At 45.9% G+C, this 13230-nt stretch overlaps 2 protein-coding genes across 4 annotated transcripts in view; one reads left to right on the forward strand and one right to left on the reverse strand.

Annotated features, from left to right (window-relative positions):
* Positions 1–2509, forward strand: part of EEPD1 (endonuclease/exonuclease/phosphatase family domain containing 1) — a 62325-nt gene extending 59816 nt beyond the window's left edge. Inside the window, exons 6-7 of the mRNA XM_084508941.1 lie at positions 1603–1797; positions 2007–2509. Coding sequence (XP_084365067.1) covers positions 1603–1797; positions 2007–2206 — 395 coding nt within the window. The 3' untranslated portion in view covers positions 2207–2509. The remainder of the gene's footprint in view (positions 1–1602; positions 1798–2006) is intronic.
* A 5826-nt stretch (positions 2510–8335) lies between these two features.
* Positions 8336–13230, reverse strand: part of MATCAP2 (microtubule associated tyrosine carboxypeptidase 2) — a 35156-nt gene continuing 30261 nt past the window's right edge. For 2 of the 3 annotated variants that reach the window (XM_084508944.1, XM_084508943.1), the window contains one exon: positions 8522–11524. In XM_084508944.1, the coding sequence (XP_084365070.1) occupies positions 11363–11524 (162 nt within the window). In that variant the 3' untranslated portion in view covers positions 8522–11362. Of the gene's footprint in view, positions 11525–13230 lie in introns of all 3 variants that reach the window. The other variant, XM_084508942.1, reaches the window with a different exon arrangement.

Genomic DNA, 13230 nt, shown 5'->3' on the forward strand with positions numbered 1-13230 from the left:
TTTTTTCATCACCCCTCTGCATCCTAGCAAGCATCATGTTTTAAAGTTGTTTTTTTGTTTGTTTGTTTGTTTTAAGTCATAAACTATCAATCTCTCTGCACTCCTGCCCTCTCCCAATCCCTTTTTGAAGCACTGCAAGCAGAGCAGTGCAATGGATTTTGTTGTTTAACTTGTGCTCCCTCTCCTGGCTAGCTACTTCTAAAGCAACAGCAGCCAACAAATAGCTTTATCCATGAGAGCTGCATATGGTAGAGCAATCACTTGGTCCACCCCTCTGCCTCCACACTTCAACCCCAGAAAGCAAAGGGGCTTACAGAATAGAATTGTTTTCTTCTCTGAAGTCAGCTCTGTTATAATTTTTGGTGCATTTGTGCATCCCTGTTGCAGCTTCCTCCTTCCCCAGTACCAAGCTCTGCATTGCAGCAGTGTCTTTGCTCAGCTATCACAGTCCTGGAGCTCATCACACCTTTCTGGCAGGGGGTTGAGATGGGCACCGGGGCATGTCCATTCTCCTCTTACCTGGTGCACAGCTGGGATGTCTCTGTCTACAGCAGTGGAGCTCTGAAGAACACATGCTGTGGGTATAAAATTAAGGTCCAGTGTTTCCTTTCTCATTCAGTTAGGATTGGAAATAAAATATAAGTGATGTAATCATATTTCCATGGAAAGATGGGATTTTTGGATGAGCATTTCAAGTAATTTCCATGGTTTCTTTGGAAATTCAGCCCTAGCCAAATTCGAAGACATCACAAGTTAAATAGTATCTCTTCAGCCATCTGGGAGAATGAAAGCTTCTATAGCCAGTAAGTGTCTGTGGGGTTTGTGAACTAATAACCTCCTGCTATCAGGACTGCAGGCTGCTACTAAGGCTTCTTCTTTGAGATTTCTTCATTGCACAGGCTTAGAATGAGCACTGCACTTTCAGGGCTCTGATATATCACACAGAATCACAGAATTTCTAGGTTGGAAGAGACCTCAAGATCATCGAGTCCAACCTCTGACCTAACGCTAGCAGTCCCCACTAAACCATATCCCTAAGCTCTACATCTAAACGTCTTTTGAAGACTTCCAGGGATGGTGACTCCACCACTTCCCTGGGCAGCCTGTTCCAATATATACTACCAAAAGCCTGTGTCTTCCAGGAATTATCACAAAAATATCCTTGACTCTTACAGGAAAGCTATAAAAAGAAAATGTCAGGGCAGGTTGGAGCCAATATGTATATCTTACAGAAGAAGAAAAAAAGAAGCTTACAAAGTCACAGATTTATAAAAGCCTCTAAGACCAGAAATGCTAGTCTTTGGATTTGTCACTGTCTGTGAGCAGCAAGCAAAGGATGCCAGTGTAACCAAGATATTTAGAACCAAACAAGAAACATGTACTGGATGTTTTTTTTTGTCCTGAACAGAAGGGCCATGAGTAAACAGCCAGTGAAAAAGGCTTTAAGCAGCATTGCTTTCAATAGTTCAGAGTAAAGTCAGCTTTGCTACAAAGTATTTGTATATTTCTTCCTTCTGTTACCTCCCCTTCTTGAATTTAGGGAGCGGATATCCAGTACTTCCTTACATTTATTTTTTTCTTTCCATTTTTCTTGTTTTCCAGGAGAAAAAGACGTGATCATCCTGGGAGATTTTAACCAGGCTCCCGACAGCAGTGACCACGACATACTGAGGAAAGAGAAGTTCCATCACTTGGTCCCTTCAGGTACCTTCACCAATATCAGCACAAAGAACCCCCAAGGATGCAAGTCACTGGACAACATCTGGATCAGCCGCAGCTTGAAAAAGGTTTTCACAGGTAGAGTTTCTACTTAGGTGTCATAAACCTGTGTGTGGTTAGCGGTGCGTGGCGAATGTGGGGGCTGTAGTGACTTCCTACGGCTGCTGGTGAGGCTGCCTTCAATTACTGGGCATGCTGAATAGTTCTTTTGCAAGCTTGTGGAAACGTTTAAATCCAGGCATCCCTTCCACATTAATCTTGTTTCTCTGCAATTCTTTTTCATGCAGGCCACTGGGCTGTTGTGCGGGAAGGTCTCACAAACCCATGGATCCCTGATAACTGGTCCTGGGGTGGGGTGGCTTCGGACCACTGCCCTGTGTTAGCTGAATTTTACATGGAAAAGGACTGGAACAGGAAGGAGGTGACACGGAATGGAAATGGGGTGACCCTTGAGCGCAACGACTTGAACACTAAGCACGAACGATGATACGAACCAGGGGGTGTCTCCTGGTCCCCAAGGAGCAGTCCGTAGCTCTGTTTGCTTGAGACTTAGCTGCAGAGCAGAGCTGCCTCCCCCTCTCCCTCCTTCCCATCATCCTCCCCGCGTCCAGAAAGCATCAGCACTTGACTTTGATGGCTGTCGCTCTCTGTCCCTCATGGACAGTTTTTGGGACAGTTACTGTCTCATGGCAATAGAGCAATCTGTAACTTTTTATGGGCACACAATGGACATTGCCTGGAGATCTGGATGAGAACTGTACAGAAAATAAAGTGTACTTTTAATACTGTATGGGATCTTTGCTAAACTGCAGTGAAACAGGGCTTTGCTGCCATGGTGTGTGTGATGGTTACTTTTCTTTGCTGCCTTGTAAATTGAGGGGAGTAGCAGAGGCCACAAAAAGAAAGACACTAAATTCTTGGCAATTCCTAAGTGCAGCTCAGCACTTGCAAAAACTGCTGAAGCAGGGAAGGGAAGGGGGCCAGGTCCCTACGTGAGCAGAAGGACCTGAGTAGTCCCTCATGCCCAGAGAAGCACCATTCTTCCTCAGCCCAGTGCGGGCGTGGACACCTCTCATCCTTCCCTTCCTCTCCCTGCTTCTGGGCAGGGTGCATTTTGTCCTAGAAGGGCTTCACAGAGCTCGGCTTTGGCTTTCAGTTTAATGTTCAGCATTCAGTGATATTTTTTCCTGCATGTTAGCTGTCAGGAGCTGGGAAAGCACTGACTCATCCCTTTGTAGGACCTGGTTCACTTCTCCACCTGTCAGCACTCAAGGCAGTGCCCTTTGCTTCGCTTCCTGTTGGGGATCTCACAGGAACAGCCCTGGTCCTCTGTCCACTGGCATAGCAATTGGAGCAAGCTTCTAGAGCAAGGAGGGAGGATCAAAGAGGTAGGTGTGCTGCACCCACCTCTGCCCATCAGTTCTGCTGGGAGCCTTGTTTTCAATTTCTGCTTCTGGAAGAACAGGCAGTTCTGCATCCCTCTCCTAAGCTCATAAGCCTGTTTCAGGCACCATTACAAGGAGTCTGAATGTGGCATATGATCATCATATGTAGAGCAGGGATGATGTCTGCTTCCAACGTGGGGTTCTCCTATGCAGTTTTGTTTCTGCGCATGTCCTGAGCAGGGAGGAGGACTTTGGTCAACAAGCTGCCATGTAGTGCCTGGGAAGGAGCATCGGATTTACCAAGTACAAAAAACTCGTGAAGTAGCAATTAATAGAAAGTGACCTAGAGGGGAGAAACTTATAAGGACTGGAAAAAGCAATTCAGCACCTACAAAAGCAATACATTGCATGTGAAAGGCACAGAGCTGCCCACTAACCCAGCGTGTTCTGCTCCAGAGTCCGGTTTGACCACGCAGCACATTTTAATGCTGAGTGAAAAGAAAAGCTCTCTGACATGACTTATTGTGCACTCCTGACAGCAGTGTCAAACCAAGGAGATGCTATAACTGAGGGTATTACAGCAAAACAATGTAATATTCTCATAGCATCTTTGTGAGTTTAACTTTCCGAAAGACCGTCTAATTTCAGGCAGCAACAACTCACATGCAAACACATGTGGCTGAATATTTCAGATGGTGTTTCTTACTGTATATGCCAAAGTAAAACTGAAGCAGGGTGGGATAGCCTTTGCCAAGGAAGGAAGCTCTGCCACGGATCCAGCTGGCAGCTGGATTCTTCTGAGTTTGCTTGGGGAAGAGACATTTTTTTTTCTCTCTCGCCTCAGCCTCACATCACAGCAAAAATCCTGCTGGATTGTTTAAGGTTAGAGAGAAGATAATCGAACAGATCAGAGAAGCCAGCTCGGGTAAATTGGCTCTGAACGGCAAACAGGTTACTGCAGGAAACGGTGGTTTGGAGTCCTGTAGCAATCTGCTACCATTAGGTTTCAGGCAAAGCAATAAATGTGCTGTTATTAAAGAGGCATATTGTCTGCCTCCTGACCGCCTGCCAGGGCGCAATTGCACATTGTGCAGAAGGTGAAATTGTAGTTCATGTTTCCACAAACACATCCTTGTTCTTAAGGCACTGTGCACACGCTCACACCGCAGTAGAGGGAGGTTTCGTTGACATTTCAAGTGATTCAGTGGATGACTAAGATTTCAGAGCATCAGACAAAAATGTACCTTCACTTTCTCAGCACTCCCTGTTGAAAATGGGAGATGCAAGCATTTGTCCCAGATCATTAAACAAGGCAGCAAGAGAGCTAGGTTCCAGCTTTGGTTCTGGCTTCTTACTACTGCTTTGTCCTCTTCCAGCAGACATAATTTTGCTGTTTCCCCTTACTTTGATCCAAGTAGCTCTCCTGGAACACTGCAAAGTATAGGTTAGGGTGCAATGGAGTTACCATGGTCCCATGGTCAAATGAACACCACAGGAGGTGTGTGGCAGTAAAATCCCCAAGAATGTGCTCCTTCTCATGCATCTTGAAGCTGTTATCTGTGGGCTGAGGTAGGTGGGTAATGTCTGCTGCCCGCTGGGAGCACAGGTGACCTCTGCACCCACCTGGGTGTAATTCAGCTTGAGGAAAATTTCATCCTGTGTTTGTTGCTACCTGTGAGACCCATGCTCATGCTTTCTGGATATTACCACACTGGAAGGCTGCAATGGCTTCACAGCTATGGAAATAAAACCTGAAAGGCCTGGATCCCCTTTAATCTGCTGCAGGTGTGAAGGAAGAGCAAGATGGATCCTACAGAGCATGGGGAGGAGGACAGGGGAGTCTGGTACCTGCTGGTGGAGCCCTCCCTCATGTGGAGGGTCACTGCGAGGTATGCACCTGGTTAGTTCATGGTGGGGAGCAGCAGTGCCTGACTGTTTTCATAGCTTCACTTTTTTTTTTTTTTTTTTTTTTTAAAGAGCTTGCTTTGCTTTTTGTCTCCACTCTTCTTGCAGGATGGTAAGGTTATTGTGAGACTCTTTCCCTCTTGGGTTTTGGAGGTCCCCAAAAGCATTTGTTGTATTGTGGCGGCTCAAAAACTGAAGCGGTGGCTGGTGTGCTCCTGCCTCTGCCGGCAACTGTGACTCTGGAGGCAATCTTGAGTAGCAATTTTATGTTAACATTCTTAATAGCAGAGGCAATGCTAGCCCAGATTTCTGTGGCTTTATTCCCCTTGCAGTGCTGAGGGAAGCAGCAACAAGGGAGATGGTGCAGAGAGAAACAGGGAGTCTTGCAAAAGACCTGTTGTAGCCATGGCCTAAAATACAATCTGCACCTACATGCTTCGGGCTCCTCTCCCTGGGGTTATGTCCGAGGTTGAATCACGTGTCTATAGACCATTTAGGTACAGCTTTATTTTTCCGAAGCATAGTCACTTCTGCAAGGCAATTCAGCTCACTTGTGCATGATGAAGGGTGTTGGAGCCCTTCCCTGCCTGCTGGAGGTGAAATTTGGCTGCTTCTTACAGCTCCTCTCTTCTCCTGACCATGTGCCAGCTCCAGATCTCCCCTGGCTTCTAAAATACGCACAGCCAATTATTCTCCTTTCTTGTTTGCTCTGACCTGTTTACTTCAGGGCAAAGCCTCTGCCTTGTTCTGTGGGATTACACAATTAAGCACATTTATTCAGCAAGTGTTAGTTTGGTCTTATGGCTTTGCAGTGTTAAACTAAAGAGGGATGTAAATTTTTGGAAAAAGGAGTTGTGATACATGAGGGATGTTTTGGGGAGCTCTAAGGAGCAAACACAAATAACTGTCCTGGAAATGAATTTCCAAGAGCCTGGTGGTGACAGCAGTAGGCTGAATATATCCAGGTTCAGCAAAGGTGTGAGCTTGATCAAACAAGGTTAACAGCGTGGGTCTTGGCACTAAGCCCTCGCAGAAATCAGTGATCAGCATCCTTTAAAGGACAGATAATGGTTCAGCCACCAGCCACGCAGGCTCTTGGCCTTCTGAGTTTTCATACTTTTATATAGAGTTTCTATGCAGCTAAAACTTCTTGCTCTACCTCTTGGTACTGATACAGTTTGGAAGTGAGGAAACTGGAGAAGTCAGGGCTCATTCGCATGTTCTTGGGTCATCGTTTCCCTTCTTCTTAAGGATGCTTTGAGAGGCAGTAAGTCTTAACAGCTTATAAATTTGCAGTTAGTGACAATCTGTGTTGTGTCGGGGAACGGCAGGCGTACCCTCACGAGCTGTTGTTACAGACCTCCTGTAGCTCCCTGAAAGGTGTTGTCTGCTGCCAATTCCTGCTTTGGTTGCAGGTGGTGTCAGGAGGCTCAACCCCATGATTAGGTGCCTCTCGTGAAAGGCCACGCATTGTAGGGTAGTATGTAATATAAAGACACATGCACATTCAAGTGGATTTGCCTGGTTATAAGATGAGGTTTGTTTGTTTTTTAGGGTTTTAAGCTTTAAGTCCTTTTTACCTTCCTATCTGGAAGCAAAACAGCTTCCATGTGACATCAGCGTAACTAAAAGGATTTACTCTAGAGTGCTCACGGGTTAAAGGTACTTTTAGGAAATAAGTTGCTGGGTCGTTCTTTGGCCCGTCCTTCTGGCCATCTCGTAACCCCGCATGCTGAGATGTTCCCAGTCTGAGGGGCGTCCCAGGGTGTCTCCTTATCAGCTGTGTGAAAACACAGGCCTTGTTTAATAGGAAAATAGGGTGGAATGTGCACAGACCAGAACTGCAGTGTTGCACAAACTTCGTGTGAGGAGATAACACAATGTGCACCAGCTCTCAGAGCAAGTTCCCACCAGTTTTTAGGCAGTGGCCTTCAAGGAAATTTTTCCTTCTCCAGATCACAGCTTCAGACCTCCATCATCTTGCACACTGGCAGACAACAGGCGCTGCTATGCAGCGGGACAGTTATTTTGCATCCCTTTTGTCTTACTGCTTGAGCACTTCTTGGGCATCTGGTCTATGGGAACTTTAACCTGATTCTTTTCACTGTAGGAATGTTACTCGTTTTCCTGAATAATGAATAACTCCGAATGAACAGCTTCTGAGCAGGATGTTTCCCCAGCTTGTTACTGGTTTCCTCAAAGGGACTTCCCCTGGGACAGTCAGGGACTCAGGAAGAAGCCTGAAAGGGTTGGGGGCAGGAGGGAATGTGTGAGAAATCCCACATGCGTGGGGACCAGGGAGCTGGTGGGGGTTCACCAAAGTACTGTATGTCTAGGACATAGCTGCAATGCAGAGGGCCCTAAGGAGAAGGGTGGGGAGATGTCTGAGCAAAGGTGCTGGGAGGTGAGGGAGCATGGGGCTGTGAGAGGAGCTGGGAAAGGAGGAGGGATGGCGAGCAGGTGGAGAGGTGAAGCACAGCTGGGTGCTTTTCCTCGTGGTCCTGTGCAGCTGGTGAGATATATTGCCAGAACCTGGAAAAGCTGCTTTTCTGGGAGCTGCAGAGCTTCCAGAGACAAAATAAAGGGGGCCTCTGTTTGGAAATATTGGGTGGAAGCGGCAGAGGCTGAGTCATAGAGCAAGTATGGATTTTTCTGGTGGGTGGAAGCTACTTGTCTGGTTTTCTAGGCTCGGGGATGGATGATGTGGTAGTGAACAGTTTTGTGAGATAAAAAGGAAAGTGAAGGACTGGGATATTAAATTAAGGCAGCCTGAAGAATAAGTACTAGAAACCAAGACAAAATCCATGGAGAAGAAATAACCAAGTAAGGTGGAGGGGACAGCCTGGCCTGTCTCATTTGGTATATGGCATGAGGTAAAAGTAGGGCCTAATGTATCCATGAGAACCTTCAAGCACAACTCGGGACTGCTGGGCTAGGACCTCTGCCACTACAATAGCTGTGCAAGGGGGCTGCTGCTTGTATGTGTGCTCTGGTTATCCTCTGAAGCCCCACAGCACTGCACAAGCCACTTGAGACATGTCCCCTCTGCAGGGCCTCCTTCCACCCTGCCCCACCACACACAAGGAGTGGCGTGGCCTGGGCCTGTTCCTGCACCTCCAGCCCTGCTCCTCACACCATCGAGTCTGCTCTTAGCCTCTCCGGCCCTTGTTGTGCTACCACCAGGAGCAGGGTTCAGGCAGCAGAGTCCTGCCCTAAGTGATGTTTCTCAAAACTGTGTGCCAGAAAGCCTTCACGTGCAGCTTGGGATGTCCAGCTAGCTGTAAAGCAATGCTGCCCGAAGAGAGTAACGCTACAGTACTCTAATCTGTCATTCTTTCATTTAGTTTTATTTGTAAAACTTGTATAAAAATTCCTTGAAAACGGGTCTGGTGAAGCAGGGTGGCCTTCCCAAAGTTGGCCATGTTTCTCTATAGGAACAACACAGAAGTAATGAGACATTCATACAGCAAAGCAACTGGACCAGACAGCTACAAAAGGCACAGTCACATCACTGACATCACGAAACTTGGTAGTGACACAAGCTCACGTGCACTGCCATCCAAAAACTTTATTACAGAACTTCAGTACCATAAGGTAGTAACCAGGCTATTCACAGTGTGGAGGGGAGGAAATTCAGGAAAACTTACAAAAGCTCCGCTTCAAAATTTGAAATACTTACAAAGGCGGAAGGACAAATCTGACAAAACAGAAGCTGGCAGGTTTTTCATCTACAGCTACAGTAATATCTTTATAGTGACTACTTCCAGACAAACCTTGCACTAGGCAAATCTATTTCTAGAATAACGGAGAACAGAAGTAGTTCAACGACTTCGGGGAAAATGAGACAAGTTTGGTAGTAAAGCAGAAAGGCCTGCGCTAGCATTTAGGGCTCCAGGGCAGTGGAAGAGGGTGCTGGAGGAAGGGCGGTGGGCATGGTATCCTGTGGCAAAGCAGGGTGGCAACACGGCCTCCTGGTTCCAGGGACCTGGGACAGCAAATATCTGTAGTTCATAGCACACAAGTACCAGGGTAAGGGACAAAGCACTTGGTGTAGAAGTAAACGGAGGAAGGAAATTCTCCATAGTAAGAAAATACCTATTCAAAACCGTCTTTTTTGTAAAGGCCTGGCCCTCTTATGTACCCTTGGATCTGCAAAGTGAGCCCAAATCTTTGTAGCTTAAATGATCTCTGTGTGATTTACTCTGAAGATGGCTTTTGACTGTGGTCTTTGACTTGACCTCAGCCACACCTGGCTTTCTTTCTACTCCCAGCAAAGAGCCCAGATCTGAATCCAGATACCAAGGGTGCAGGACTGCAAGTTGCCCCCATTGGGCTGTCTGCCCGGTCCAGTTCTAAAACAAGGCTCTGCAGGCAAAGCTACAAGTGACCAAACTAGACAGTCTGAGGGGGAGAAAAAGGGATTTTATTTCAGCATACAGAGGCTGAAAGGCTTTTAGATTGTGAACAACACCGACAACACAAAATTAAGGCTCCTGTGCAGAGTTCTTGGTCCTTGCCTTGAAAGTAACCAAATTTAGTAAATTTATGCTTGTTGAGTGCATCTTATTTTTTGAAGCTGTCAGCCAGCTGCTGCACGCACACTGCAATACTAGCTAAAAGGCAGTTGGTTTTGTGGCATTACTCAAAAACCTTCGGGCCCCTTAGCCAACTGAGAACTCTTCCTCCTGGATTTTAGTATTTTCCTGTCATGAAACATGTTCTCAGGATTTTGCTGTCATGGCTGTTAATGTCCTGGGTGTAAAATAAGGCTGGGGAAGGTGGGAGGGTTATTCCTTCTTTTCCATTCAAGGATAAATGGGGAAGAGAAGGACACCAGGGCTCAAATCCATGCAAGGTGGCATAGAGAGAACATTGGCTCCATCTACTTGCCTCCTCCAATGCTGGGCCTGTTACCTGTGGGCCAAGGAAGTAGGGGAAGAAACAACAGAGGCTCCACCAAGGCCACTCCCTGTTCTCACCCAGGCTCTTGTACCATAGCAGCTTCCCAAGAGTTCAGATTTATCCCAGTAAAATACTACCTACTAAAACTAAACCCTTTGTGTCAAAGTACTTCCAGGTGCAAAACTCAATTTGCCTTGACAATGCCATAATACTATGGATTCAGGAAACATAGTCTATGTAGTAAGATTTCCTACATCACGTAAGCTGATTATCGTTTGACTAGCCATTCCTTACAGTGACGTGCTCTCTGTACGTGTGTCTGGATGTAGCACCAGCAGTTAAAACAGAGGTAAGTTTGCTTAAAGTGGTGTAGCGCTTCTGTGGGAACACAGAAACAGGACACTTGTGAGTTGTTTTTTTCTCCCCATGTCTCATTTCTGCACTGAGCTCTGCGAGCTCAAGCTTTCTGCAGTTTGGAGGCCTGATGCTGCTCAAACAGTGACTTGATCCTCTCTAGGCTCGAGTGACCTGCAGAAGAAGTGGGTGTTGCTTGCTGTGCTGACTTATGTTCCTGTATTCCCAAACTTATTTATAACAAAAGTAACAAAATCCCAGTTCTGCCCAAGCCTCCTCCCAAAATGCTACTGTACTGAACTCACTAGCCATGCTATACTTATCCTCAAAGCAAGATGACCCTTTCCAGAATTCGACTTCTTGAAACATGTACTGTACAAATAAAGATGCAGAACTGTAACACACCGGTGGGATAAAGATGCTAACTTTGCCACCTGTTTACAGGTAGCTGCTTTTTGCTACCTGTTATCAAAGCAGTGATACCTTTTTTCTTTTAATGCTAAATCTCCTAGTAAAAAAATCCAACCTTTATAGCTTTTAATCAGAGCTTTCATCCTATTGCACAAAGACCTGCTTCTGTGCACCGTGATTGTTTCTTTACTTTTTGTTGCTGTTGTTGCAGTGATGACCAAATAGGAAAGAGTTGTGCAGTGATGTAGCAAGATCTACAACAGTGCAATAACCATGAGCTGTGAAAGCTGACTGAAGACAAGGCGTATATGAATAGACAAAAGGAGAATCTCCCTTTTCCCTTTTCTTCCACTTCTAAATCTGGATGGGAAAAGGTAGTACGTTACCAAAGAAAGTGTCAAGCACTATGACTAGCCTACAAAATAGAGTAGATGAGTGCTCAGATCACTGCAAAGGAATTCCTAAGCCAAACTTAAAAAAAATACACACACTTAGAAGAAAAACGAAACAAAACACAGCAGTGTAAAACCACAATGCAAAAGGAACACAAAGGGACATTTTCTGAATTCCATGTATTCTAGGCACCCTTCCCTCCCACCCCACCCCTTTTAAGTCCGTTCTTGTAAACTCTAGGAAGTCCACTTCTACACCCTCAGTTTCACAGAGTGAATGGTTGATTAATACTGTTAATTTATGAGATCCTGGAGTTCCTCATCAGTCAGCTCATTGACTTCCATAATCTTTTCCAACTGCTCCATATACCGGGCATGATCTTGCAGAAAGTGCGGTACCCTCATGTTCTCAATCACAGCCAATCCTTTCAGGCGGTCCACGTCCTCATACGAGATCTGCAAAGAAGGACATGGGTTAATTCTGCACTGTAGTCCTGCTACTTCTCTGCTGTGGCTCTAAATTGCCTTTTGTAGATGAGAGAAGATTTCAGAGCAGGGAGATTTAAAAGCTTGTGAGGTTCCTTAGAAAGCAACCCTAAAGCATGTGTACCTCAATGGAAGATGTGAAAAAAAGTGTGATTTTAGCAAATGCCTACATACTTCCTGATTCTGCTTTTGATTATACCAGTGAAAAAACGCATGGAAACCTGAATGAGACTGACCTACAACAGCTGCAGGAATACAGAGGGAAAAAATGGAACATGTGAGTCCTGGGGTCTCTTCTCAAAGAGGTGGAAAGATCGATATGAGAATGGAGAAGATGCTGGGCCTGCCACTGAGGAACAGGAAAGGGAGTGCAGACAGGCATGGAACAGGAAGAAGGCAGGCCTGGGCTTTGGGAAAAGCAGGGTGCCAGGTGACCTGAACTCTCATTTGTGTTTTCACTATCACATGTGCTTATGCAAAGCTAAATTAAAATGCACCTCTAGTAACAAACTAACTACAGCTTGGGCAACCTTAAGCATTCCCCCCCCCCCCAGTGTTTTTTTCCTCATTTAATAGGGTACAAATTAGTTTTGCCTCTTGGCATCAAAGCCTTCTGGGTATAGATGGGACACTTTTAAACTTTTTTTCCAGCTGCTACAAGGCCTACTACTTGTTTTCTGTAACGGAAGCTGAGATTTTTTGCCATAGTCTTATGATTCTACAAGCTAGGATGTGGAGGAATGGTTAAGTGAAGTAGGTCATGTGAATGTTGAGCAACTAGGAGGTCGCGAGCTAAGAAAGTATCGAACGCAGCTCATATGAGTCTGAGAAAGTACGTAACGTCTGGGAGCTAATCAGGCACAAGGACACGATATCCGTTGGAGGTTTGGGAAAGTACTAACTGTGTTATTTCGGTTGATGGGAGTGAGAAACTAGCTGATAAAATAGAGAAATGCACTAACCAATCATGAGCTTAGCTTTTGCAATATGTATGAGCTAATTATATTGAATTAGATAAAAGACAACTGAGCTATCCAATAAATCGAAGTTCACTGATCACTCATATTGAGCGTCTGTGTCTTCCTTCCGTCGACAACAAATGTCCTTGCAACACTAGGACTTCAAGTCTTTGCGCTCACAATAGCTCAAGCTGCTGCACGTGATAGTCCAGAAAAGTACGAATGCTTTGGCTGTGCAATGCTGCTCAGGCTGTCCTGCAAACACAGAACGTGTGCTGAGGCACCCTACAGACAGGAGCATATGTGCTGGCAAAAACACAAGCCTGGCCCTGGTTACTAACTGGCACATCCTATTTCCTCACAGCAGGGTTGTGCCAGGTGGCTTGAGAGTGGAGCCTGCACCTTTGAACCTTTTTAACCCATGTTTTTTTCTATGGTACCGAGCACTGCACTGTCAGGGCTCCCTGGAAACAGCCTGCCCTCTTAGCGGGTGGTGGTTCCTCTTCAGAAAAGGTTAAAGTAAGCACAGATCTTCCACCAGTGTGTAAGAGACATTGAAGAGCTCTCTGGAAGGATAGGAGAGTCTAATCCAGATTGCTAAACCCACTCCATAGCGGCGGTCAGACGTGGGGTGCATGTCTCACTGGTGATAACGGGAACAAAGTCTGCAAAGAGAATGAATTTGCCTCTGAGCAGACATGTAGGCTTTTCTAGCTG

This window comes from Aythya ferina (genome assembly GCF_964211825.1).
Source record: "Aythya ferina genome assembly, chromosome: 2".
NCBI lineage: Eukaryota > Metazoa > Chordata > Aves > Anseriformes > Anatidae > Aythya > Aythya ferina.